At 44.1% G+C, this 24,154-nt stretch overlaps 2 protein-coding genes across 2 annotated transcripts in view; one reads left to right on the top strand and one right to left on the bottom strand.

The window, feature by feature from the left end:
• The window catches only part of LOC113504679 (vacuolar protein sorting-associated protein 13D), a 28,876-nt gene extending 11,923 nt beyond the window's left edge, over positions 1 to 16,953 (bottom strand). Inside the window, exons 1-43 of the mRNA XM_026887096.1 lie at positions 16,524 to 16,953; positions 14,388 to 14,578; positions 13,972 to 14,151; positions 13,609 to 13,860; positions 13,369 to 13,536; positions 13,147 to 13,300; positions 12,891 to 13,072; positions 11,904 to 12,244; positions 11,604 to 11,817; positions 11,201 to 11,364; positions 10,757 to 10,928; positions 10,448 to 10,622; positions 10,105 to 10,370; positions 9,872 to 10,023; positions 9,542 to 9,689; positions 9,251 to 9,429; positions 9,005 to 9,168; positions 8,199 to 8,495; positions 7,917 to 8,068; positions 7,488 to 7,629; positions 7,044 to 7,416; positions 6,811 to 6,942; positions 6,567 to 6,729; positions 6,320 to 6,478; positions 6,077 to 6,229; positions 5,767 to 5,896; positions 5,533 to 5,669; positions 5,202 to 5,435; positions 4,894 to 5,073; positions 4,019 to 4,160; positions 3,607 to 3,880; positions 3,358 to 3,520; positions 3,072 to 3,282; positions 2,817 to 2,984; positions 2,558 to 2,724; positions 2,188 to 2,349; positions 1,846 to 1,970; positions 1,627 to 1,764; positions 1,394 to 1,550; positions 1,114 to 1,284; positions 933 to 1,035; positions 378 to 682; positions 127 to 302 (exon numbers count right to left, since the gene is read on the bottom strand). Of these exons, the coding sequence (XP_026742897.1) occupies positions 127 to 302; positions 378 to 682; positions 933 to 1,035; positions 1,114 to 1,284; positions 1,394 to 1,550; positions 1,627 to 1,764; positions 1,846 to 1,970; positions 2,188 to 2,349; positions 2,558 to 2,724; positions 2,817 to 2,984; positions 3,072 to 3,282; positions 3,358 to 3,520; positions 3,607 to 3,880; positions 4,019 to 4,160; positions 4,894 to 5,073; positions 5,202 to 5,435; positions 5,533 to 5,669; positions 5,767 to 5,896; positions 6,077 to 6,229; positions 6,320 to 6,478; positions 6,567 to 6,729; positions 6,811 to 6,942; positions 7,044 to 7,416; positions 7,488 to 7,629; positions 7,917 to 8,068; positions 8,199 to 8,495; positions 9,005 to 9,168; positions 9,251 to 9,429; positions 9,542 to 9,689; positions 9,872 to 10,023; positions 10,105 to 10,370; positions 10,448 to 10,622; positions 10,757 to 10,928; positions 11,201 to 11,364; positions 11,604 to 11,817; positions 11,904 to 12,244; positions 12,891 to 13,072; positions 13,147 to 13,300; positions 13,369 to 13,536; positions 13,609 to 13,860; positions 13,972 to 14,151; positions 14,388 to 14,578; positions 16,524 to 16,620 (7,913 nt within the window). The 5' untranslated portion in view covers positions 16,621 to 16,953. The remainder of the gene's footprint in view (positions 1 to 126; positions 303 to 377; positions 683 to 932; positions 1,036 to 1,113; positions 1,285 to 1,393; positions 1,551 to 1,626; positions 1,765 to 1,845; positions 1,971 to 2,187; positions 2,350 to 2,557; positions 2,725 to 2,816; positions 2,985 to 3,071; positions 3,283 to 3,357; positions 3,521 to 3,606; positions 3,881 to 4,018; positions 4,161 to 4,893; positions 5,074 to 5,201; positions 5,436 to 5,532; positions 5,670 to 5,766; positions 5,897 to 6,076; positions 6,230 to 6,319; positions 6,479 to 6,566; positions 6,730 to 6,810; positions 6,943 to 7,043; positions 7,417 to 7,487; positions 7,630 to 7,916; positions 8,069 to 8,198; positions 8,496 to 9,004; positions 9,169 to 9,250; positions 9,430 to 9,541; positions 9,690 to 9,871; positions 10,024 to 10,104; positions 10,371 to 10,447; positions 10,623 to 10,756; positions 10,929 to 11,200; positions 11,365 to 11,603; positions 11,818 to 11,903; positions 12,245 to 12,890; positions 13,073 to 13,146; positions 13,301 to 13,368; positions 13,537 to 13,608; positions 13,861 to 13,971; positions 14,152 to 14,387; positions 14,579 to 16,523) is intronic.
• Positions 16,954 to 18,314: 1,361 nt separating this feature from the next.
• Positions 18,315 to 24,128, top strand: LOC113504486. The gene is made up of 6 exons (XM_026886792.1): positions 18,315 to 18,846; positions 18,962 to 19,087; positions 19,584 to 19,625; positions 20,029 to 20,096; positions 20,227 to 20,430; positions 20,839 to 24,128. Exons 1-6 carry the CDS (start codon positions 18,516 to 18,518, stop codon positions 20,935 to 20,937), a joined length of 870 nt encoding a protein of 289 aa, XP_026742593.1. The 5' UTR covers positions 18,315 to 18,515; the 3' UTR covers positions 20,938 to 24,128.
• The last annotated feature ends 26 nt before the right edge of the window (positions 24,129 to 24,154 follow it).

Genomic DNA, 24,154 nt, shown 5'->3' with positions numbered 1-24,154 from the left:
TTCAGTGTAGTGTGGCGACTCTGGTGTCTGTATGGTGTCTAGTTTGGTAGCTTACGGACACCATGGCGGCGCAACTGGTTGCGCCGCTATGGTGTCCCGGTGAAATATAGCCCTAAGAGTAGTAACCTCCACGGTTCCACGACGGGCTCCCAGCCGGACAGCGTGCGGTTGTAATAGTCGATGGTAAGCAGCGCCGCCAGGCGGCCGCCGCCCGCGCCCGCCGCCGCCGCGCCCGAGCTGGCGCCCGCCGGGGTCGACACCAGCATCGGGTCCTCGAACGAGTCCTCCACCTTCCGCAGATCCTGAAGCAGTACGGTGTCAGCGTATACATCGATAACTTACTATAAGCTTAAGAGGTATGATCAGATGGAAGTTACCTGTTCAACTTGTAACTCAGTGAGGGAGACCTCTAGTAGGGGCACATCAGAGTCCAAGCAGTCGTCGATGACGCACAGTGTGATGCAGTCCGCCGCCACCTGCACGGCCTTGAGCGGGAAGATGTTGGTGTTGGGCTTGGGCTGCGGCGGCGGCTGCGGCGGCTGGGTGCGCAGCCAGCGCGGCCGGTACATCCAGCCGCCGCCGCCGCCCGCCGCGGTGCTGTTGCTGCTGCTGCTGGTGTCCGCGCGCATGTGCACGCTGTTCGCCGGCGCGTCCTCTTCCGCATCAGATACCAAAGATTTTCCTGAAAAAAAGGAAGTCGATATTTTTCTGTCACTGGTTCACTTGACTTGTAAATAATACATTTTAAAAGCGGCGAAAGAGTGTAAAGCGACTGGTGCGTTAAGCCAAAATTCGCGGACTCGATTCCTGTCAGAGGTTTAAAATTGCAAACATATAGTTACCCTTTATAAACAGTACGAAAGAAAAACCTATTAGAGACTTCAACAAATCAATTAGCAACACAATAGCTAAAATATAGACAAGATTCTTACCTGATAGCGCCGCTCTCGCCTGCACCGGTAAGGACTGCAGCATCGACGCAAACATTCTCATGTCATGATACGAAAGTCGTAAGTTGAGCGTACTCATCGCCACCTACACATGTGAAACATAAATCAGTCTAGAACAGTAGTTCTAACGAAGGCGAAACAACAAACAGTGAGATGTACGTACATGTAGCACCCTGTCGGCGTCGATGGCCACATGCACGGCGGCGGGCTCCACGATGGACAGCGCGGTCTCCTCCTCCAGCCCGAGCACGCACGAGAACACCTCCAGCTCGTTCAGCTCGCACGACACCGGCTTCTGTGCGTCTGCGCAGCGGTACGTTATCACCGTCGTACTCTACAACAAATACATTTATGTACTACAAGCATTTGTACCAACCAAGAATCATTTAATTCGATTTATTCGATTTTTTAAAGAGGAACAGGGAAAAGAAAGTGTTTCTCACCCTGAGTATAACGGCATTGGTGTCCCACACAGAGGGGTCCTCGACTAACACCAACTGAGAGTCAGTGATGTTCAGCTTGAGCTCCATCTGCGGCTCTTCCTGCGAGTATATCGGCAGCGGGCTGGCTGCACTGCGGGCGGCGCATAGCTGCTCCTCACTAACACAATACTTCATTAGTAAATTGGTAACATGCATTAATGTACTAAATTAAAGTAATAAAGAAGTAAAGTTACAGGTGCGCCTGGTCCGGGTCTGCGGGAGGTGGCGGCGGCTGCATGATGAACTGGTTGGCGCACTCCCACCAGTCCAGCACCGCCATCAGGCGCATGTTGTTCACTAGGATCGTGTAGGCGGACGAGTCACGACGCTTCCTGCACATAAATGAACATGAATTAAGACATTTTATAAACTTACATACTTTAATGAATTGTGTTTTATATAGATGACGTCACCTGGCATGCACTTCAGCTTGCACGCTATGTCGCTGTTCGGGCATGGGCTGCACGATGTGGCTGAACACGTTACCGCGGCGGTTTGCGGGCTCCTTAGCAAATCGAGTGTCACTCACTAGGATCTCCTGTAAACAAAGTCATTGTCAAGAACGAGCAGTAAATATGAAAATGCACTTAGTAAAACTACACTTATTCCAAATTTCAAACTGCAAACAATTACGAACTTTAAATGATACGTCTTAAAGTCTATTTTTTAGTGCCATAACGCTATCCGCTGCGCTGCGCTCGGCCAAATTTATGCCCACCTTTTGTCGTGCTGAAGTAATGATAGGTCGAACGCACCTGTGATACGAGATCGATATCCTGGCTGAGGTCGGAGTAGGTCTCCACCACGAGCCGGGACTTGATGAAGTTGATGCACGCGAACGACGAGACGCCGTGCTCCGGCTCCAGCTTCACCGTCACGTCGTGCAGGTCCAGCTTCAGGGAACTTGTGGTCCACACCTGACGAGACAAGTACAAGTTGGTTCTTTGTTTTTAAAGATTTTTTAATTTGTCAGGTTATTAAACAGCAGAGGTCGCTACTAAAAAAGAAGCCTTTTGAAACATTGCAAATTTAGAATGGCATTAATTTGTTTACAAGAACGTTGTTCACTAATGTTGGTATTAAAGGCATTGTAATTTCTTGGACAATTAAGTGTGTAGTACGCACTGGTTGGTGCTGGTGGTGGGGGTACATGGGCGGCAGGTCCCTGGGCAGCAGGTCGTCCACGCACTCGGCCAGGTTGTGTGCCAGCACGCCGCGCACCAGCCGGTACTGCGACGGGTCCAGCGCGCACTGCAGCGTCGTCAGCGAGCCCTGGATCGTCATGTCCGGAACTGGAGGCAACGATAAAAAATTAATCATTAATTAATACTATAATAATAACTCATATGTTTATTACAATAGGTTGGATATAGCAGTGCGTTACCGTTGTGCGTGTGGTCCATGTTGTGCTCGATGTGCAGCAGCAGCGAGGCGGGCGCGTGCAGCAGCGGCGCGCCCAGGCGGCGCACGCGCAGCCCGCGCCCGCCGCGCGCGCACCACAGCGCCACGCCCGACAGCGTCACCACGCGCACGTCCAGCAGCTCGCGGCTCGCTGGATGCAGACACAGTTGTTATACAATAATACGGTATTCCTAATACATATATAATATGCTATTAAGACAATTCAATTTATACTTACGACAATTAGGATCAGTCATAGTGCTGACGGTGCCTTCATCGCCAGCATACTTGAAGGTATTATCAACAGTCAGGTGATCTAGATGGGCAGCGAGAGCGTTGCGCGCGCGGCCCGACACGGGCAGCACGATGACCGGCGCCGTGCAGCGCAGGCGCAGCTTCATGCGGGACGCGCGGGTGCCTTCACCAGTTACGCCCGCTACTACTGACACCTTTCAACAATAAGGAGATAAGTAAGATCTTATTTTAATTAAAAATAATATTTACTGACGAAACTTTCAGTTTACCTTCAACCTAGCTTGCATGATAACTCGCCGTAGAAGGCTGAAGTCTCTGGCAAATGCTTGCAACTCCTGAACGAACCGCTTCGTGTGCACGTATGTAACTGGACCCATCTCAATACTCAAACTGGTCTCATGGCCGGCCGATGCTGCTTCTGCACTGCTTAACCTAAAGTTCAGGCAATCGAATTAAAAATAATATTTAAGAAATCTTGGATTGTTTATAGTGTTTATATGCGGTAATCGTTGTGATACCTCTGGTAGGTGAAGACGAGCGCGTGGTCGGCGTGCGTGCGGAAGCGGTCCCGCCAGAGCGCGGAGTGCGGCGTGAGGTCGGTGAGCGCGATGGCGCCGAGGCGGCCCTCGATGTGGCGCGTGTGCGCGCGCGCGTCGGCCCGCGCCACGGTGCGCGCGCGCGACACCAGCGCGCGACACGCCTCGCCGCGCCCCGCCACCACCAGCAGCGACAGCGAGCGCACGCGCAGCTCCGTCTGCGTCACGCCGCCTGCCGAGCGCGCCGCCGCCGCCGCTGCCGACACACCGCCAGTGAGCATGCCACCACACAACACGCATCGCAGCCGTTGTTACAACTCCCGTGAAGCGGATTCGTGATTAACAATTTATAAAGGTTTTTTCAGGTGCCTTAAATATAGTTTGATAAAATTACCAGTCTGTTGCGGCTCCGGCCCGTGGTCACTATCCGGAACATCATCACCGGCGATCCCAAAGAAATCGAGCACCGCCACCCAGCTGTCGATACTCACTACCAGGTTCAAGCAGTTGAAGTCTATCTTCGTCAGCTTTGATATCTGAATAATATTTAAAATTATGATTACTTCGTTGTTTAATAGTTAAACCAGTAGTTTCCAAACTTATTTTTCTAGTAGACCACTTTCAAAATTTTGCTAGTTTCAGTGGACCCCTTGTTGCTACATTTCTACCACATTCTTAGACAAAGTGAGCGCAAGTAGCCAAAAAATAAAAAATGTGTCGCTTCTGAGTTCTGTCCTTACATTTGTTCGGTTAAATAAAAACGAAAAATGGTACATTTTATACCACCTTTGCAAGTACACGAAATTGTACGTCATATCGAATACGCAAGTTTGGACGAGTAACAATCGTTTGCCTTATTAAAATATTATCTGTTTATAAAAACTATGCTTACATTTTTTCTCTTTACTATCAAATGGAGATAATTTTCGTGGTCCCATTGACACCTTAGGGACCCCAATTTTTTATTTGCGCCTACATAGACCCCCAGCAAGTCTCCCGTGGACCCCTGGGGGTCCACCTGGACCACTTTGGGAATCACTGAGTTAAACTAATATACACTATAGAAGTCGAGTAACTTGGATAAAATTCCTTAGAGTGGGAGACGTTTATTGAATGAAAAAGAATAAATCTGTGACTTAGTAAATTTATCAGCTACCGGAACCTAAGGAACAATGATAAACCACCAAGGGAACCGATTTTGGAAACTCGTCCACCACCAGAGACTGTGCAGGGTTATCTCCCAAACAATTGATCTAGCATGGTACTGACCCCCTCGTAGGTGTCGTGGAAGTGCGGGTGCTGCGGGTCGCGCGTGTGCACGGACAGCCACACCAGGTTGTCGTCGGGCCCGGCGGGCGCGGCCGCGGGCTCCGCCTCCCGCCCCACCTCGGGCGAGCAGGGCGGGGTCACGCCGCACTTGCTGTCGCGCTTGCTGCGACGCTCCTTGCTCTGGCGACAGGACAGGAGACTCTTAACATGTCTTGATAACACAATTTCTTATATAAGGAAAGGCTGTGGATATAAAACGTCAAAAAACAATTTAAATACTCTTTATAAGTTTATATTGTAATAACTACCTCTTTTGCAGCCACATTGAGTTGGCTCGGCAGCGAGCAGGAGCAACACTTCATGTACTGCAAGGAGCTGACGCTAGACATGTCGTCGGCATACTCCGTGACGAAGTCGGGGCAGGACTTGGACACGAACACGGCCTTGGGCGGCATCTGCGGCGTGTGCGACACCATCAGCATGCGGTGCTTCGACTCCGGCTCCTTCGTGAGGTCCTCCATAGTTATGGAATGGAGCGACACCTGTCAAGTAATGTAATTATGTATTACATGAAAATACGTATAATTTAGCAGGATGAGTATGTATTCACAAAAGTTTCAAGAAACATGAAAATCGAACCTGTAGCATGTTTTCGTAAGGTCGGGTCTTTTCATAGTGAAGTTTAAACTCTCTGAAAGACAGTTCGACGAGGCTGCGCTCTCCCTCTCCTAGATCTGCGCGCAATTCCACACTAAATGTGGGTAGCTCGAAGTTCACTGTTGCACGAAAAATATATTATTCATTTGATGTGTCTACTGCCTAGATGACCTAATAGGTTCTTATTCTGTGCAAAATGAAATGTTGCGTAGTTACCGGTGAGCGCGTGCGCGTGCTGCGTGCGCGGCGCGCGCGCGGGCGGCGCCACGGCCAGCACGGCGGCGCGCACGGCCGGGTCCAGCCGCAGCGTGGGCACCGCGCCCTCCAGCAGCGAGCCGCCGCCGCCCTGCGCGGACACGTATACGTCAGTTTAGACTCCTACACTAGGCACAATTATTAAGTTCACAATTCGGTTTAAACGTAATCATAAGTGCATAAGAAAGAAATAGACATAAAAAAGTAACTGTCAAAATGATATTTTAGCATATTCAACCGTACGTAAATGTCATTAAGCAATGCCACTGACCTGCGCGTGCTGCGCGGGCGGCTGCGCGGCGTGCTGCGCGTGCTCGGCGGGCGCGTCGCTGGAGATCCAGCGCAGCGTCTCCAGCAGCTGCTCGTACTGCTCGCGCCGCGCAGACACGTGCAGCCCGCCCACTATCTTGCCGCGCACCTCGCACTGCACACAATACATGACACACTTCAAATGTAACATCTAGTCAAAATAATGCAATAGATATGCATTACAGACGGCTATTGCCTACAATACCTGGTAGTCGGCTTCAGTATCGGCCTCAGTGTCACAGTAGTTAACAGTGAATTGTAGCGCAGTGTTGTGGAGCACCGGTTTACCAGCAGAAACATCGTAGATGTCCTGCATGTTTTCCGCGGTGAGTTGGTGTAGTTTTAATTTTTCAGCTACATCCACCTGCGACAGCCAGATCACATCATTAATTTTTTACCTTTATACAAAAATGAATGCATCCATGGTACCATAAAGTATGCTGTGTACATACGGAAGCGAGTGAGATGTCCCTGACGCGCACTTTGTAGAGCGTGTGATGCGGCGGGCCGGGGCGGTTGGCGAGGCTCATGCGGCCCAGGTGCGCCACGAACACCTGCGTGCTGTGCGCGTGGCGAGGGACCACCACCACCGGGGACTCCAACTCTATGTTCACGCTGCGCATACGACGCATACACATTAGAGAAGCTTCTCAACTCAACGGGTACTGAACTTCCTTTTGGACACTGACGTCATACCTGAGCACGATGTTGTCGGACTTTAGAGATGGGGGCTCGTCCAGCGAGGCTCCCATACTGACGGTTCGACGCCGTGGAGATACTCCTTCCATTGATTGTGATAATTTCGGGTTTGCGTATAACGATTCACCTCTAAAATCAAATAAAAATAAAATATAATTAAACAAGAACATTTAATAGCATTGCATCTAAAACTTATGAAAATATATCCCCAAGCTGCATATTTAGATTACCTTGGATGCACGAGTCCGATGGCCATGTCGGCGGCGGCGGCGCGGATGGAGCGCGCCAGGTTGGCGAGGTACTGCTTGAACTCGGTGAGGCAGGAGCGCAGCTCGCGCAGCAGCGGGCCCGAGTGCGTGTACCAGACGCTGGCCACGTGCAGGCTCACGGCCGCCTGCACGACGGGCGCGTCGGCCTCGTGCGCGTCCAGGCGCCGGTGGATGGAGAACAGCAGCGCCTTGTCGTCGTCGTGCGCGGGCGCGGGCTCGGGCGGCGCGGCGGCGCGGCCGGCCCGCAGCACGCGCGCGTGCAGGCCGCCGCCCTCGCACAGCGACCCCACCTGCACGCCGCCCAGCGACCCGCGCACCTCCACCACGCACGAGTCTGCGGCCACGAGAGGCTTAGCGGTCTGCCGCACTTGATCGACATTCAAGTAATTTCATTTTAGGACGTACCGACGGTGGCCTGTATCTTGGCCTCGCTGATGGTGGCGGTGGCTATCTTGCGCGCGACCACGGTGCCCTCGTGCACGGCGGCGCGCAGCAGTAGCACGCCGAGACGGTGGAAGTCGAACGTTATCTCTGTACGTACTTCCTTCTACGAGGACAATTATATCGTAAGAAACGTATCAAAAGTAAGCATAATTGTATTTAGCTGTATTTAGCCTTCCATGCTGTATTAAATAAATAAATAAATAAAAAGTCAATCAGTGCTTAATGTCAAAAATAATAACATCGTGACTCTCGATCTAGATTCTCATACAAAACTATACAATCTATAATGAATCTCTATTATAAAGTTAAAACCATATTGTCAGACATTAAGGTTCTAGACAGACGGACTGCATTTCAACAGCAATCCAACCGCAATTTTGTTTGACATACCTTTGGTTCGTCTTCAGGAAGAGGATATGAGTAAGTAGAGGCGGTAGCTTGTTCAGTCAAGTCTACATCACTGGGTGGTTTCTTAGTTGCTGTTTTTGGACCCATAACACGTTGAGTGAACCCGATCAGTTCCACAATAGTCTCTTGGTTTGCTGCATAGAAAAAATTGTCATCATTACTTTCACAGAAATTGAAACTTTTTCTGCAGTTCATCAAATTAGTCAAAATTAATGCAGAAGTAGAACAAAAAAATTTCGGCAACCGACTTAAGATGTAACTCACCAATGATATCAAGATTATTGAACAGTATGTTAGCGATCCTAAGATCTTCGGAGTCTCCCTCCCCCTTGACGAGGCACAGCTCGACGGCGATGAGCGCCTCGGAGTCGACGAGCCCGGCGGCGCCCCAGGCGGTGTAGGCGTGGGGCGCGGCGCCCAGCCCCGCGCCCCAGCCCGCGCCCCACTCCGCGCCCCAGTCCGAGCCCCAGCCCGCGCCGAACATGCCGCTGCCGTTCCAGTTGAACCCCGTGCCCGACACCCAGCTGGGGGCCGGACTCATACGGTCTGCTTCCGAAGGATCTGAACAAAATTATATGTATTTCTTTGATGATTTCCCATCATAAAAACATAAAGGGCCGGATCTAGGGGCCCAGGGGCCCGAGGCAACAAGGGAGTGGGGATTCAAGTTTCCCCAAGTTGTCCCTTGGTTCAAGTTATTTTCATTCAGTGAAACATTTATTGAGCTTGGTGACTACTTTGGTGGTGGGCCCCTGATCATAGTGGGCCTTATGGATAATAAGGCACTGAAAACATCATATTCTAAAGAAAATAAAAAAAAGCCTTCTTTCCGACATGGTTGTTTTATGTAAAATTTAAGTTTTAATTTCCGCTAAAGTAGATACTGTCGCATGCCGTAAGTTATAGTTAAAAATCAAAGCTGACTCCTAAGGAGGCGAAATTTTGTTTCTTTTACACGCAAAACCACAACGCACTCAGAGTCATCATTATAACATTTTGCAAGTGCTTGGAAAACGATTCACTTGAAATAAAGACTTTTGATTGTGATGTAATATAGTGGCGTCGCTTACTGTTGTTGCAGTAGTGCAGCGAGTTGAGCGCCTGGTGCAGCGCGTGCGGGTGCGCCAGCGCGGGCGCCGCGCGCGCGTCCGGCGAGCCCGCGCCCGCCGGCGACGTGGGCGACGTGGGCGACGTCGGCTCCGAGCCGCGGATGCTGCCCGACGCAGTGTCCATGCTGCACGCATAACACAACTCTTACATTATTTCACTTTCACAAATAAGTTACACATTAGAGTGAATTGAATTGTTATTCGTACCCGACGTGCTTGTGGCTGGCCACGAGCAGCTCGAAGTCCGGGCCGTAGGTCTGCAGCGCGTCCACCAGCAGCAGCGAGTGCACGGACAGCGACAGCGACAGCTCGCGCGGGCGCCCGGTGGCCGCCGCCTTCACGCCGCACACCTGCACCTCCGCGATGCTGCGACCCATCGACTGCACCTGCGGACACACAAACAGATCATCATTATATGTTTGCCTTATTTTGTACAAATCTATGGACAAGAACACAAAAATATTGTTGACAAATATCTATACCTTATCTAACACATACCTCTAGCGACATCTGTTCAATAGCAAATTGTAGCATGAAGAGCGTAGAGTTATGGTGTTGAGAGAACTCGGACCGCTCCGTCTCTGAGCTGACGCTGTTCTCCTCCGCGTCGTCCGCCGCCGAGTACATGGGGCTCTGCGACTGACCGCTGTAAGAACAGTATTGTAATCAAGCAAAGGCCAAAACAGTAAATACTGCTGAACTGTGAAAAAACATGAGTCCATAATTCGATCTCAAAAAATTTACGTTATGAGATAAGTCAGTTAAATCGAAATAATCGTAAGGCCGAGAAAATCCACTCGTCTATAAAGGTAGAATGTATTATGTTACTTGTGCGCGCTGCGCGGCGCGGCGTTGGCCAGCACGGCGCGCACGGCGAACAGCTTCTGCTCGCTCAGGTGCACCACCAGCGCCGGCAGCGAGCCGCACAGCGTGGCCGACGGGTACTGCGGGTCCGACGTGTGGACCACGCGCCGCTCCGCCTGGCGCGACAACACAACGCACACGTTATAACACCTTTAAACAGATGTGTATCAAAAGTCCCCAATAAAATAGATGTAGACCTGAAGAAGAATGCTGAACCTATCCAGCAGGTGCAGCGAGGACGTGCTCTTGGTGTGCGCGTACTTCCAGTTGTCGCGAGCTCGGCCCACGAGGATCTGCAGGTCGCTGAGCTCTATCTTGTATCTGTCGTAGAGGCGGTTGTGCAGGTTGGTGGCGTCCAGGCCGGGCGGCGGGCCGGGCGCGCGCGGCCCCGGCGGCGACCCCGGCGGGGAGCCCGGCGACAGCAGGCTGCCCGGCGGCGTCGAGCACGGGGTCATGAACATTTCTATTGACAAAAGCATATCCAACATTACCGCGTTTACAGGACCGTTTTATAAGAAGGTGCTGCACGAGTTTACGAACCTTCATCTTCAGCAGATGGCGTATGCACGACGCACTCGGCGAGGTTCGCGTTGGCGAGTCGCAGCCGACCGAAGTCCACCACGAGCACGGCGGAGTCGCGCGAGCATAGCTGCTCCACGAACAGGATCTGAGGGGCCGAGATGTCCAGCTCCACTTGCCACGTACGACGCTCACCCTGTGATACAAGTTAAAGGTAAATTATCGATACTGTGGCTACTCTTAAAGTTAAGATATAAAATTTACCTGCTAAGTGGCATTACTAAATTAAGGAACTACAGGACATCGACTAGTGCAAGTACAGCTGCATACCGGGTGCGTGTGCGCGTGCACGATGTGCTCCCACTGCGTGATGAGGCGCGCGCGCGTCTGGTCGCGCATGGTCGCGTAGGCGTGCGACCAGGGCGCGCACACCCACTGCTGGGCCCAGCGGACCACCTCCGCGTTGTACACCACCTCCAGCGACGCGGACTTCACCCACAGCCTGCGGGAACACCACGACGAAGGGATAATGCGATGTGTGATGCGAGATGCAATAGACCTTCTCCAAGTAAACACAATAGGTACAAAAGTATCGCCACGTCTTAAACTACTTATATTATTTATTGCGAGTGTAGAATATATGCCGCATATTGCGCTGTCCCACTTCCACAGCCATACACTAATATTATTACTTTTTGAGGTGGTATTAGAACCTCAGTGGAAGTGAGATATAATCTACTATACTGAACTAGTGAACAGTGTTAGTAAACTTACTTGTAATCACAATTCATGCCGAAAGGTTTCTTTTCGTATGTAAGCTGGAAGAGCGGTTCGTGTTGCGCATGCGCAGTATGAGTGCCGCCCTGCGAGTGCGAGCGACACCACGACATCGCGGCGCCCGACGCGCTCAGTGCACTCAGGCCTTCGCGGATTACACCCTGTGAGGAATATAACATAGTATATTTATTATATCGTTTAATATCGTAGGTACAAGTAAAAATAAACTTATTTTGAGTTTATATCTACTGGATTCGGCGCAGATATGGGTAAATTATTCTTGTTTGAATTCAAAGGTTTCCAAAGGATGTCCTACTGTTACGCTTTGCTTCAACAAACGATTTGCGAGATTTTTAGATTTTTCAAAGTTATCCGTTGGTAAGTAAATAGGTGTAGGTACCTGCGGCGCAATGAGTATGGGGAACAGCGTGTTGGGCGTGATGCGCTCGCGCAGACACACGGAGCCCAGCGACACGTGCAGCGCGTGCGAGGCGGCGCGCGGCCGCGACTCGATGCCCACGCGCACGCACGAGAACGCCAGCTCCGCGCCGCGCGCCTCGCCCGCCGCGCCCTCCCCGCCCGCCCCGCCCGCCCCGCCCGCAGCCCTCGCCTCGCTGCGCAAGCAACACGACACCTTGTTAGCGTTCTGTCTTTATTCATTGTCATTTAAAATTTACCAGTTAAGAAATATATTACTTACTTATTACTCTCCGCTTCGCTATCCATACACAAATTCAATGAACCCTTATTTAATATGAATTCAAACTTCCCGAATACTGTATCCCGCTTCAACATTGTATTGTTATCCAAAGAGTCTGCGATCACGTCTAGGATCTCTTCTTCTAAGTCAGCCGGAGAGTGGGGCGTGGTAGGGGCGGGCGTGGGCGCGGGTGAGGGCGTGGTCGCGGTGGAGTCTTGTGAACTAGCACCGTACCAGCCCCACCACTGCGGGAACCAATGTACGAGCATGCTGCGCCCAGAGCTACCTGGTTTATCTGGAGTTGATACTGGTGTAGATTTTGGAACTTTGCGCATTGCAATCTGTATCAAAAAATATTAAGTTACTAAAAAATAATAGTTATACAAATAAGTTTCCGCCGTTTTTTACAAAAAGAAATGAAGTTTGTTCTGAAAGAACAGTACATTATGTTTTATTCAAAGTATTGTCCATCATCAGCCAAGAGGTTTTAATTTCGTCTCGCGTTTGGCGCGAATCTTCCATCAATAATGCTTTAAATTCCATGTCTTCGTACGATTTAGTTTTTCCACTACGTTCTTTGAGTTCCACATCAAAATCACGGTTTTTAAACTTTTGAAACTACTCACGATAACTTTTCTCGCTCAAAGCAACCTCGATCAAAGCAGCTTCTACAAATAATCGATGCGCCTCGGCCTCAGTTTTCTTCAAATCAAAGAAGGAAAGTAACAGTTCGCGCCAATGACACTTATTCGGTAAAAATTCGTAGCATTTGCTCAAAAAAAATGTGATACGGATAAAAAGTCACTAATACCCTAAGTGTATGTTGTTGCTAAATGTCCAAACTCACGATTTCACATGTTACATCTGACGATTTTAACGTAACCTCTTAGTGAGGACATTTTTCGTTAAACGGCGGCAACTTATTTTTTTAATAATTTAATCTTATCTTTTATGACAGAAAAAAAAAAACAAAATTTAGAGATTCACCTCTCTCAACGCTTTAAGCAGATGCAAAGGCATCCGCCACTCGAACTCATCCTTAGCAGCTTTCCGGTCAGCGGGTAGAGTGGCTGCCGGATTGCTCAGAGTCACCAGGCAGCTGTCCACGTACTGGCGCATCTGCCGAGCTCGGTCCAGGCACGACGTCCACGTCGGCTTCGGCTCGGTCCCTGCCGTCAGATATATTATTAAGTTTTCAAGTAAATAACCCACTAGTTAACATGTAACTTCGCGAAACACTTACACGGGTGGTCTGGCACGTGGCAAGAAAGCGCGTATAGCCACCACTCGCGTGCGTGGCCTTTCACCGGAGCGGCTGGTCGACGCGCGCGGAACTCGCGCACGCGGGCGAGACGCTCGAGCCCGGCCGCGCAGCCCACTACCTCGTTGTATTGGCGCTGAGACAAACAAGCGTTGTAACTGTCTGGCCAACAGAGGCTACAGCAGCATCAGCGGCGGTACTCACAGAAGTAAGATTGAGCGTGACGGTGTCGAGTGTGAGGTGTGCGGCCAGGCGTGGTCGAGCGCGCGAACGTAGCGGCTGCTCGGTGCGCTCGCGGCGCACGCGCGCGCGCGCTGACGCCGGCCGCAGCAGGTAGCGGTGCCAGGCGCACCACGTCTCGCTCATGCGCGTCTGCGGACACGCAACACGCGGGTTACTCACCAGCTCGGCTCGCCACACTCGCACTGTGGGACGCGCTCATACCGTCAGCTCCGTTATCGTGCAGTCGGCGAACATTCCGTTGGGCACGGGCATGGGGTCCCAGTAGATGGCTAGGTTGTGTAGTTCGAGCAGCTTGAAGGAGCACCCCTCGGGGTCGCTGAGCAGTGTGAAGCCGCGCCGCCACTCGCTGTCGCACGACTCCGCGCACAGGGACTCCACTGTGAGGCCGCACGCGAAGGGCCGGTCGCACGTCACCGCGTCTTCGTAACGTATGTGGACGTCGTTGAGCTTCAGCTGTTGACACAGACAGGCGAAGTGATTGTGATGCAAAGCTTTTTGAGATCCTTCTTAATCTTATATCTTTCTTTTCTTTGTTGCAACTGTAAGTTACGCAGAAAACGGTACCTGTAGGTTCTCCACTATGTTGGCGAGTAACCCAGTGCCGTAACTGAGCCATGACGAATACGATGTGGCGTAGTACCCCGCGTCGGTTGCCTCGTGCTCCGCCCGCCATTGCGCCTCTAGGGCGTCTAGAAGCGCCGTCTTGCGCTCGTGCGCTATCGACGCTTCTACGGAACAGTCCCACTGAAACAAACCATGTTGACAGCCCTTAGACCACACTATAATTATTTGTTTATGTTTATTTTATAACATTTTTTTATTATCTTTGAATTTCCAATATTTTCTGTGTTAAGAACAAGATGAATGATGATGCCATAATATTATCTCTCGTGATATGTCTTATCTATTACAGCATACTAGAATGAATGCAACATTTCATATGTAACTGTAACATTTTATAACATTTAGAATGAACAAACCTCATCCAAATTGACCGGTGCGGAAACTAAATATAGCTTCTCGATGGCGATGAGCCACGGCGCCGACCTGATCTGCCGCACTGGTACTTGGAGTTGGACTTTCCCGATGAAGCCCGCCTTGACCTCGACTGGAAGGCCCAGGTGACGGAGAGCGTCTTTCTTCAGGGGGAGATTCTCTAGCTCCACTTTCCCTGTTCAAATTACATCATTATTGCAATCACAAATTACAAACAGAATTTCATCAAACTTGGTAGTTTTACTCAAATTAATAGGTGTGGTATGGGAAGTCAAGAGATATATAAAATAAACATATTTATAAATAGTCTAATGTAGTAATAAACTAATAACCATATGATGAATTAGTAATAATACCTAATTCATTTTTTTTTATTTGACTGTCCCTTAGTTTTCATATGTTATACTAATAAATCCTTGTCCTATTAAATATGTTCCAAATGTTAAGTATTCATGTACAAAATCTTAAGTACGTTTGAAATGCTAATGTCTCTATTATTAAAAGCATAAAATTTATAAGTTTTAATAATGGAATTTACCAAAGCGCAGTTAACGAGCATAGCATGCAGTTTCTTTCCTAGTTCCCTACTAGCTGATACAGTGTAATGAATTTTAGTACTAACACAAGCCTCAAAACATTTAACTCTATGTATTCAAAACATTGTTACAGTTACAGCTGTAAAATACTATAACAACAAAAAACCTTTATTAGCCAAATTAAACTCTGAACTATATAGGCATACAATACTTTAAGGTAAATAAATAACCTGATTCTTTTGTAATGAAACAACAAGAGTGTTAAATCAACACTCTTGTTGAACAACATAGTGTCAAATTGTCAATATACATATTTTAGAGCCCATTAAAGAAATAAAAAGCTAAAGTTTAACTATTATTTTTATATCATGTCATTTTGATATAATATGAATACATTCAAAATAGTATGGCAGGATGTCTTTTACTCTTCCACATAAAAACCAATAAATCAATTTGAATTTTTTCAATATAGATAGTTTATGACCTGAATCTATACTAATCTATATCTATACTCATATATAAAGCTGAAAAGTTTGTTTGTTTGTTTGTTTGAACGCGCTAATCTCGGGAACCACTGGTTCGATTTGAAAAATTCTTTTTGTGTTGAATAGACCATTTATCGAGGAAGGCTATAGGCTATATAACATCACGCTGCGACTAATAGGAGCGAAGATACAATGGAAAATGGGGAAAATTCTAACCGCGTGGACGAAGTCGCGGGCAACAGCTAGTACTAATATATAAAGCTGAAAAGTTTGTTTGTTTGTTTGTTTGAACGCGCTAATCTCAGGAACTACTGGTTCGAATTGAAAAAATCTTTTTTGTTGAATAGACCTTTTATCAGGGAAAGCTATAGGCTACATAACATCACGTTGCGACTAATAAGAGCAAAGATACAATGGAAAATGTGGAAAATTCTAAGCATGTGGATGAAGTCGGGGGCAACAGCTAGTTACAACATAAGTTGGTTTAATTCCCATTTTATGTTCTTGTGTCATCATTTGTAATTTATGAGCTATAAAGAGACTGCATGGATAGCAGAGTGGTTGAGATCACCAAGCCAAACTGAGTTTGGGTATGTTTGAGCATGAAACTTGAACTTTTGTAAAACCCCCTGCAATACAAAGATTCAATGCCATAGTGCAGGAGTAGCTTAAAACATAATGCAGAGCCGCTGCTTACAGCTAGTTTTCCAATAAAATACTGATTGTGGGTGAGCATCAGCTAATAACACCTAATATCAATAATTTTCAATGAACATATCACACTTATTACCATCATCATTATCATCAGCTGTGTTAGTTTTTTGTTTTTGCCACTTGTGCTGATAGCTAGGCATATATGAGAGTGACAAAGCCGGTCGAAATTAACATCATGTATGTATAACATACATTATAACTATAAACTATAAGTATAAACTCTATTCCCAAATTAGGGCTAGCTTTTTTACGTTCTTGAATTTCCCAAGTATCTCAGTCGCTTAATAGCAAATGTGACACTATTTTAAAGCAATAATTTAATGAAAATTTGAAAAAAAAGACGTATCGGAATCTGTATGCACTAGAAGGCGTAATGGGCAATTACCTGACAGGAGAGCTACGCTCAGCTGATCCGTGTTCAGGTTCTCCACGTACTTCCCCAGATAGTTGTTCAGAACCCATGCCACCAGACCCTCCAACATCATGCATCGTGCTCTCTGCTGTTTCTTCCACGATTTAACACGTTCTCACAGTACTCCTTCGTCTACAAACACACAGCAATGCTTGTCATTGACCTAACACCTCTGTTGTTGTTGACGTCTTTATCGGTGATATTATATCACAAAAAATAGAATTCGAACTTTGTCCGGCAGTTTTGGAGCTTATTGCGCAATTCACTGACACATTTAGCTTATTTTGTTCGATCGTTTGTTTCCTTTTGACCACTTTGATCTAAGAAATATCGGTAGATAACAATTTATATGATAGGTACCAATTAGATCGGCGAAAATATAAATGTTGCTAGTATACATTTCAAAAGTTGAACTTAAAAAATCTAAAAATCGTTAAATGTGTGTGTTTTTCATACTTGTATCACTGTGTTAACTTTTGTTAGTCTATTGCTTTAAAATAATATAAGGTACAATGGGGTTGACGCATCCGTGTGGATAAAAACCCCTTAAATACCTATAAATAAAGATTAAAAAATATAATATATAGTGACAGCCCTTAATTTTTTTACTGCATAAAGTTTGTGTTCTAGCCAAGAGACCTGAGGAACTACCACCACGACTCTTGAGTATGGTTATTATGGTCAGGGCCGGATTAAGGGGAGGGTAACCGGGGCGATAGCACCGGAGCCTCCACAAGCAGGGGGCCTCCACAATAGAGACTTCGGAAAAAAAAGTATCAATTTTTTTTAGGTTTTACCTGGCGTAGCGTGGACACCGTCGCGCGGGTCGGATTCACAGACAAATAAATTGGAGCAAGGGGACCTCCACTCCTTTGTTGCCCTAAGGCCTCTAGGCCTTTAAATCCGGCCCTGATTATGGCTGTGGAAGCGTGAAACAGTCACAGAGTAGAGCAGCATCTCTCTTAAAATCTCTCCGCAATCATTCTATTTTGAGTAATGGTCGTAGAAAAATGGCCACAACTTGGCCATTCAACTGCCATCAAAACATTTTGATTTAGATTTTTACTAAGAACGAGAACTAGAATCTCATTTAATTTAGTAATAACAAAAGTATTTGTAGCCAATATTACCGATTTAAACTTGCTGTCAAAAGAACTAGGTTTATAGACCTACTCAGTTACTTTGCAAAATATATTAAATTTTCCCTTTCTATAAAATTTTCGCTATGTAGATATGGTCATATGAATGAAAGGAGATTTCAACAATTCCTGAAAATGGTTTTAGAAGGCTTAAATGGTGTTCTCTAGCAAAACTTTGTAACATCTAAGTAACGTTAACATTCCCATAAAACGGTAATCTTTACTCATGGCAATTCCCAAATTTATATAACTTATTTATGAAAATATTGTCACTTAACAGTAAAGTTAAAAAAAAATCTTACAAAATTAATCATCTTTCTATAATATTCATTATATCAAATTATCAAAAACAGCGGATACCTATCGAGTCAGTTGATTACAAAGTTACTTACGGATAATAACAATAAGTAAGGCAATAAAGCATACAATATACCACGATAACCGATAATCACCATCGACTGCGATAAATCCGCAAAAGTCCAAAAAAATGTAAATAATAAAATCTATAAATACTGATTTTTGGAGTGGCCATCTTAAAAATAAACTGCTCTAAATCCATGGCATTCCAGGGTCGTACAAAAACATATATATTTTTTATACCACACCGCATTGCATCCTGTTCTATCTGCACAATAAAATAGGGTTTGTGAAAATCATCTTTATTTACAGTGGGGTCCTTTACACGCAATGCGAAAATTATATAAATGTGACATTTATGATTGACACTTGACAGCAGTGTTCGCGGAACAGAACGTAGCCTTTATTCTAAAAAGAATTTCATCTATGTATTTCTTCTTTACTTTCGGTTTCTGGAAATAATAAAAAAATGAAAGCAGCACAATCCGTAAGCCGGTTGAGTGCCACCCCTCATATAAGACTTAATACATGTTGCCACAATATCTCATCGTTACAAGTGCGACATAGTGCAACTATCGTAAATTCGAAGATTCAGTTATTAGCACCCGTACTATTAAAAGTCAGGCATTTGGGGCTGGGTCCTACTTCAAAAGACTTCGAAGAAGCGCCACAATTCACGAGTCCTCTAACAAAAGTCCACGCAAACGAACTCGTTCTCCACCTTAACGTAGAAGAGAGAAAAATACTGTTTGACGCCTTACAGGAATATGAATCGAACAGAGTTAAAGAAAATTATGAAGGTTAGTAAAAACTGCTACCGATTTAAGACTTAGAAGTTCAGTAATGTGTTTTAATTTCAAATGTATTTAACTCTGTTGACTACCATTTGCATTAAAATCTGTTCAATGAATGCAGGTACATTAGCTGGCCAGAGGTGGAGAAGCAAGTTAGGAAGACCCAGCAAAGTGCCCACACTTGGTGACGTTGACCCCACGGGCAAGTATTGTCCTGTACCAGAAGATTGGCTGAAACAAAAGTTTGGTAAGTTTTATTTTTACACTTTACTCTGCATAAATCCAGTTCAAACTGGTTCCCATGAGCATTGACTCTGATACCTATTTATAGATTCTTAATAGTCAATGGCTCCTTTATCAGGGTAATGTTATTTGTTTTGCTTTCCTGCTGCTTGGATAAAAGTATAATGGCCACAAAAGAGACTGTAATGGATAATTAGTTAACTAATTTGGTACAAGAAGCATCTTCCAAACAACTACAACTTATGCTGACTTTATATCTTATGTAATTTCTCATGTTAAAAGTTTACTGACCATACTCTGATGAAATGGCTTTACCAATTTTATATAAGACACTGTGCATATTGAAATGATACAAAAGTAGGTGGTATAATCAGTTTATTAAATGCTTTAGTAAACAAAAACCAGCAGAAGATAAATATATTTTAATACACCACAATCTAATCATATCAGCAATTAAACATTTCATGTGTATCTCATCAAATAATTGACTTCTGTTTCAGCTGAGATGGTGCAGCCGCCTACCAAGAGGGAGCTGTTTCATTGTAAGTCCTTGTTCTAGTTGTTACCATACCTAAGCAAATACATTGTTACTTATGTAAAGCGTAGTGTTTATCACACTATCTGATAAGAGGATAATTTTGCTAATGCTTTTTGTAAATAAATAAATTTGAATATATAGTCAAAAAAATAGTTGTTCTATATTGAATTGTTTTATAAAAAGGATAAAAGATTCATACTCAAACTTCTTGCAAAACAATCTTAATTCTCAACATGTAGTTATGAAATATGTAAATAACATAAATGCTAAATGTGTGATGTCACCAATGAGCTCATACTTCATGTCAGTGCTGTGACCTCATGTTTGGATTTAATCATTATTATTACTTTTTTTGCTAGCTTGCGTTTTTTGTAGCAATGGCTAATATGTATATATTTTTTTTACAGTGTCGCTTGCAAACTCGATACCATTCATAGGCTTTGGATTCTTAGATAACTTCATCATGATCATTGCGGTAAGTAACTTGATTCAAGCATTAAGAATTCTGTTGAGTCATGTATTAAAAATATGGATAAAGTATTTTACGTTCATCTTTTTCTTTACTTGATTCTAAAATTGTAGTAATTATTTGTGTGACATTGCAGGGAGACCGCATCGAGAGCTCGATGAGCGCGTACATAACGCTGTCGACGATGGCGGCGGCGGCGCTGGGCAACACGTTCAGCGACGTGATCGGCATCGGCTCGTCGTACTACGTGGAGCGCGCCGCGTCCTGGGTGGGGCTGGGCGCGCCCAAGCTGGCGCCCGTGCAGCTCGACATGGTCATCAGCCGCCGCTTCGCCAATTTCGTAAGCTGATCACTTATTTTATTTTTATGTATATTTATGTTCCTAATAAATTTTTCGCAATAGCACTGGCTTTTGTAAACTTGTGCCAATAATGCCGCAAGGCAATTAAAGCCTTCACTCAGCCTAACTTCATATTTATGTAAAAAAAACTGAGGTCATTTCATTGATGCAAGATTATAATTATATACTCTTATGATCTAGGTTTGGCTAAATGCCATACCAATGTAAACAATTAAACATAAATGCTTTTGGCAGCAGGTAGCGCGTTATCCTTGCGTCATTCATGGCTTGTAAACTAATTTCGTTCTGAAGGCTGGTCCAAACAAACACGAGAAAGTCAAGTATCAATCACAATTCTGATCAGCTCTAACCATAAACATTAATCCGTATCCTTCGTATCGTTCTCAGGGCAGAGTTATTGGCATCACAATCGGCTGCTTCCTCGGGATGATTCCTTTGCTCTTCATAGACTACGACAAGAAAAGTGATGAACCGGAAAGCAAGTAATATGAACATATCTTCACATCTTCCTAATGGTAAGGTTGCACTGTAGCAGTAGTGTCCCGTCGAAGTGCCACTGTACTGAGAACTTAAAAGTAACTTAGGATTTACACAATACATAAACGTGATGTTACACTGTTTCATAGAATACTTGCTACATAGAGGGCGTACACATTTAAGCAGCAAAGAAATTTAATAAACTGTTTTGATTTTTACTTTGTATAATTTTCTTAAGTTTCTCTATATATTAATAATTCTACTCATACTTCAAAAGAGTGTATGATAATTTGCTTTGTTGGTGCGTGCGCTCTCTATCTGTTTCGTTATTTTAAAATATATATTTGTATAATTGTGTACACGTGTTTTATACTCTGAATTTAAGACTCTTACCTGGTCGGTAATGTTATTATTTATAAAGTTTACTGTTAAAATAAAATACATATACCTATAGGACTGTATGTATTATAATAAAAACATTTAACGACACTTCTTGTACTGGGCAGGCAACATAGGAGGACCTATTGTCTCTAACTTTCCTAGCAAATACATATAGTATGTTGAATTATACATAATACATATACAAATTCGTTATCTTAAAATGGTACTAATGTATATTAAAAGTATTTCAAATAATTTGCGAAAAATAGTTGAATGTGAATAAATCATAAAACCGCCATATATTTTCTATAACAATATATTGCGTCACAGTTTGCGAGCCAGTGTGTTGTGTTTTAACAACACATAGTCACTAACGCGCGAGATCCTGATATATCTCAGAAAGTCACGACCATTGAAGTTAGTGAGATGCACAATACAACTAGACAGTGAACATGCACAGTAGCTGTGACGACAAACACTCAGGTGATAGTGTTTACAAATTTATCGAATTTCTAGCAACTAGTGTTATAACTTAAAGTAGGAGTTGCGGTAGCTCAGGTATTGAAATAATACTTCATAGTGTTCCTATTGATGAGACTTTGCTATACTGGGCATGCTCACTACACAATGAAGGTCATGGTTTTCTTGTACAAAGTTGATTATAGCCATGTACGAGAACGGTGTTTAACACGTCATGCGTCACCCGGCTTCGCCGAATCATTTTAAAATAAATAGTATTAATACCATGCCATTTTCGTTGCTAGCCAAATACAGTATTATGGCATGTTCTTACGTGGGTTGTGACTGTTTAAAAAATGACCTTGTTGAATGATTTTATTCGGAGGATAAGTTTACTGACAATTTTCTCTCCTTAGAGGCTAAAACAATCATCTAAAACCAATATTGTACATGTTCTGTCTGTTATATATGAAAATTACATATTTTATGCATATTATTATGCTATAATTGTATTTGTCTTTTGTCCTTCAACTTGCTTAAGACTATAATATATATATTTTTCTGAGCATATGTAACTATTTACTTCCGTTATCAAATATATTTATTAAAGTTATTCAATATTCTTAAGGCTTGCGTCTCTAATGGCTACTTTGTATATTTCTCAATGAATATTTATCTATTTCAAATTTATGAATACATTTAAGTGTTGTTTAAATTGAATTATATTTTGTTAGCAAGAAAAGATTTTATTAGTTTGTGTGATAAATATATTAATACTATTTAGTAATAAGATGTGTATTAGCTTTATTATTTAAGAGTTTATGTCTTATTCGTGATTAAGTTTAAATGTTGCATTTGTATTACAAGCAATATATCTTGCCATTATACTACTTTGTAGCTCTCTGGCATTCATTTTTAATATAAGTTAGATTCTGCAAAATAATAAAAATAAGTATCAAACATAATAAAACATAGAAACAAAAGTAAATAGCAAAAAGAAATAAAAACTGTTTTGGTTAAAACGATCGTATTTTCATGAAAAATGTTCTTCGTATAAAGGTGATGGTAAGTTAAACATACACTGAATGCAATATCATACTCAAGTAGATATGATATAAAAGAATGAACGGAAGGGTATATAATATTCACATTTATTCTATATGCAGCCAGAGTAATGTCCGTCACGTTGAAGATTGATACTTGTGTTTCAAATTTTATTAGAGTATTAAAATGCACATGTTGATGTCGCCGACTGCGAGTCTCGGACAAGGGGCCATTTACCGAGCATTACCTTTCTGCTTATAACGTCACTAGCTCGGTAAATTATGTGTTATCTTGAGTTTAATGTTTAACTAAACATTGATTCTTGCTTCTTAAGGTAAAACTTTAATAGCTTTGCGTGCGTTAAAACGAAAGGCGTCTTTACAGAATCATTTATTCTAAAAACAAATTACGAGTATGATTAGAATGATGAACGTCACAAAAAATATTCCATCTTACAAAGGTAGGTTCTTCAACTTATTTAATGTTTTAGTTAAATATGAACTGCATATTTATTTGTACTTACGTCAATTTAGCGGCGAGCTGTAAAGGTGCAGCTATCATAATAAGCACAGTCGTATCTAGTCAATGCACAATGTTGTATATGTATATTTGTAGGTACGTGTGTACTGTGTAGTACAAATCTGCGCCATGTGACTTGTTTTAGTGTTATCCAGAGCCGTTCACATGCTTCACGCCATATAAAGGCGCCTTAAAAACCGAGGTTCGGTTTTTATACGTTGCTTTGCTAGATGCTGTAAAGTCCAGCCCTCGTGGTGTGCCATCCTTGGTTGACCCAGCCCTGGGACCCCAAGGCTTTCGTGGAATTTATACGATAAGAATAAGATTTAAGCATTCTTACTATCTATAGGTATCTATCTGATGAAAATTATAAAAATACTAATTTACAATCTATTTTTCACCGCGTGAATATCTTATGCTTCTTAGTAAATACATAGGTAACTACAAATAAGATTATTAAAACAACTGATTTGGTTTAGATATCCAATAGAGGGAACTAGTCGACTATTCTTGAAAATAAATAAATAAATGCAGTTATTGAAGTTATGATAATTAATAGTTGTAAGTGTGTATTAAGGATTTGGTTTGGAATACTGCTCCGGGGTTCGTAATAATCTAATAAATTTACGGTAATTAGGTGTTAGCAGTATTTCAGTGGTAACTACTAAATCTGTATCCTTGTTATCTGTGAATTGTTTTAATCGGTTCATTTGTAATTATTGAATAGTTTTATGCAAGATTGTTTTATTGTAAGACTTGTGATTTCCGCATAGAACTAATAAAAACATATATCTTTATTCTTGTTGTATTCTTTTATGTTTAC

Source organism: Trichoplusia ni, chromosome 22 (genome assembly GCF_003590095.1).
Source record: "Trichoplusia ni isolate ovarian cell line Hi5 chromosome 22, tn1, whole genome shotgun sequence".
NCBI classification, from domain to species: Eukaryota; Metazoa; Arthropoda; class Insecta; order Lepidoptera; family Noctuidae; genus Trichoplusia; species Trichoplusia ni.
Note: the sequence above shows the minus strand (reverse complement) of the source record. Positions and strands in the feature narration are given on the sequence as shown.

Bases quoted from the DNA above. Each gene is read 5' to 3' on its own strand.
- LOC113504486 (XM_026886792.1), top strand. From the start codon at position 18,516: ATGAAAGCAGCACAATCCGTAAGCCGGTTGAGTGCCACCCCTCATATA. The intron at 19,088-19,583 runs GTAAGTTTTATT...CTTCTGTTTCAG, and splicing joins TTGGCTGAAACAAAAGTTTG to CTGAGATGGTGCAGCCGCCT. The intron at 20,431-20,838 runs GTAAGCTGATCA...TATCGTTCTCAG, and splicing joins GCCGCCGCTTCGCCAATTTC to GGCAGAGTTATTGGCATCAC.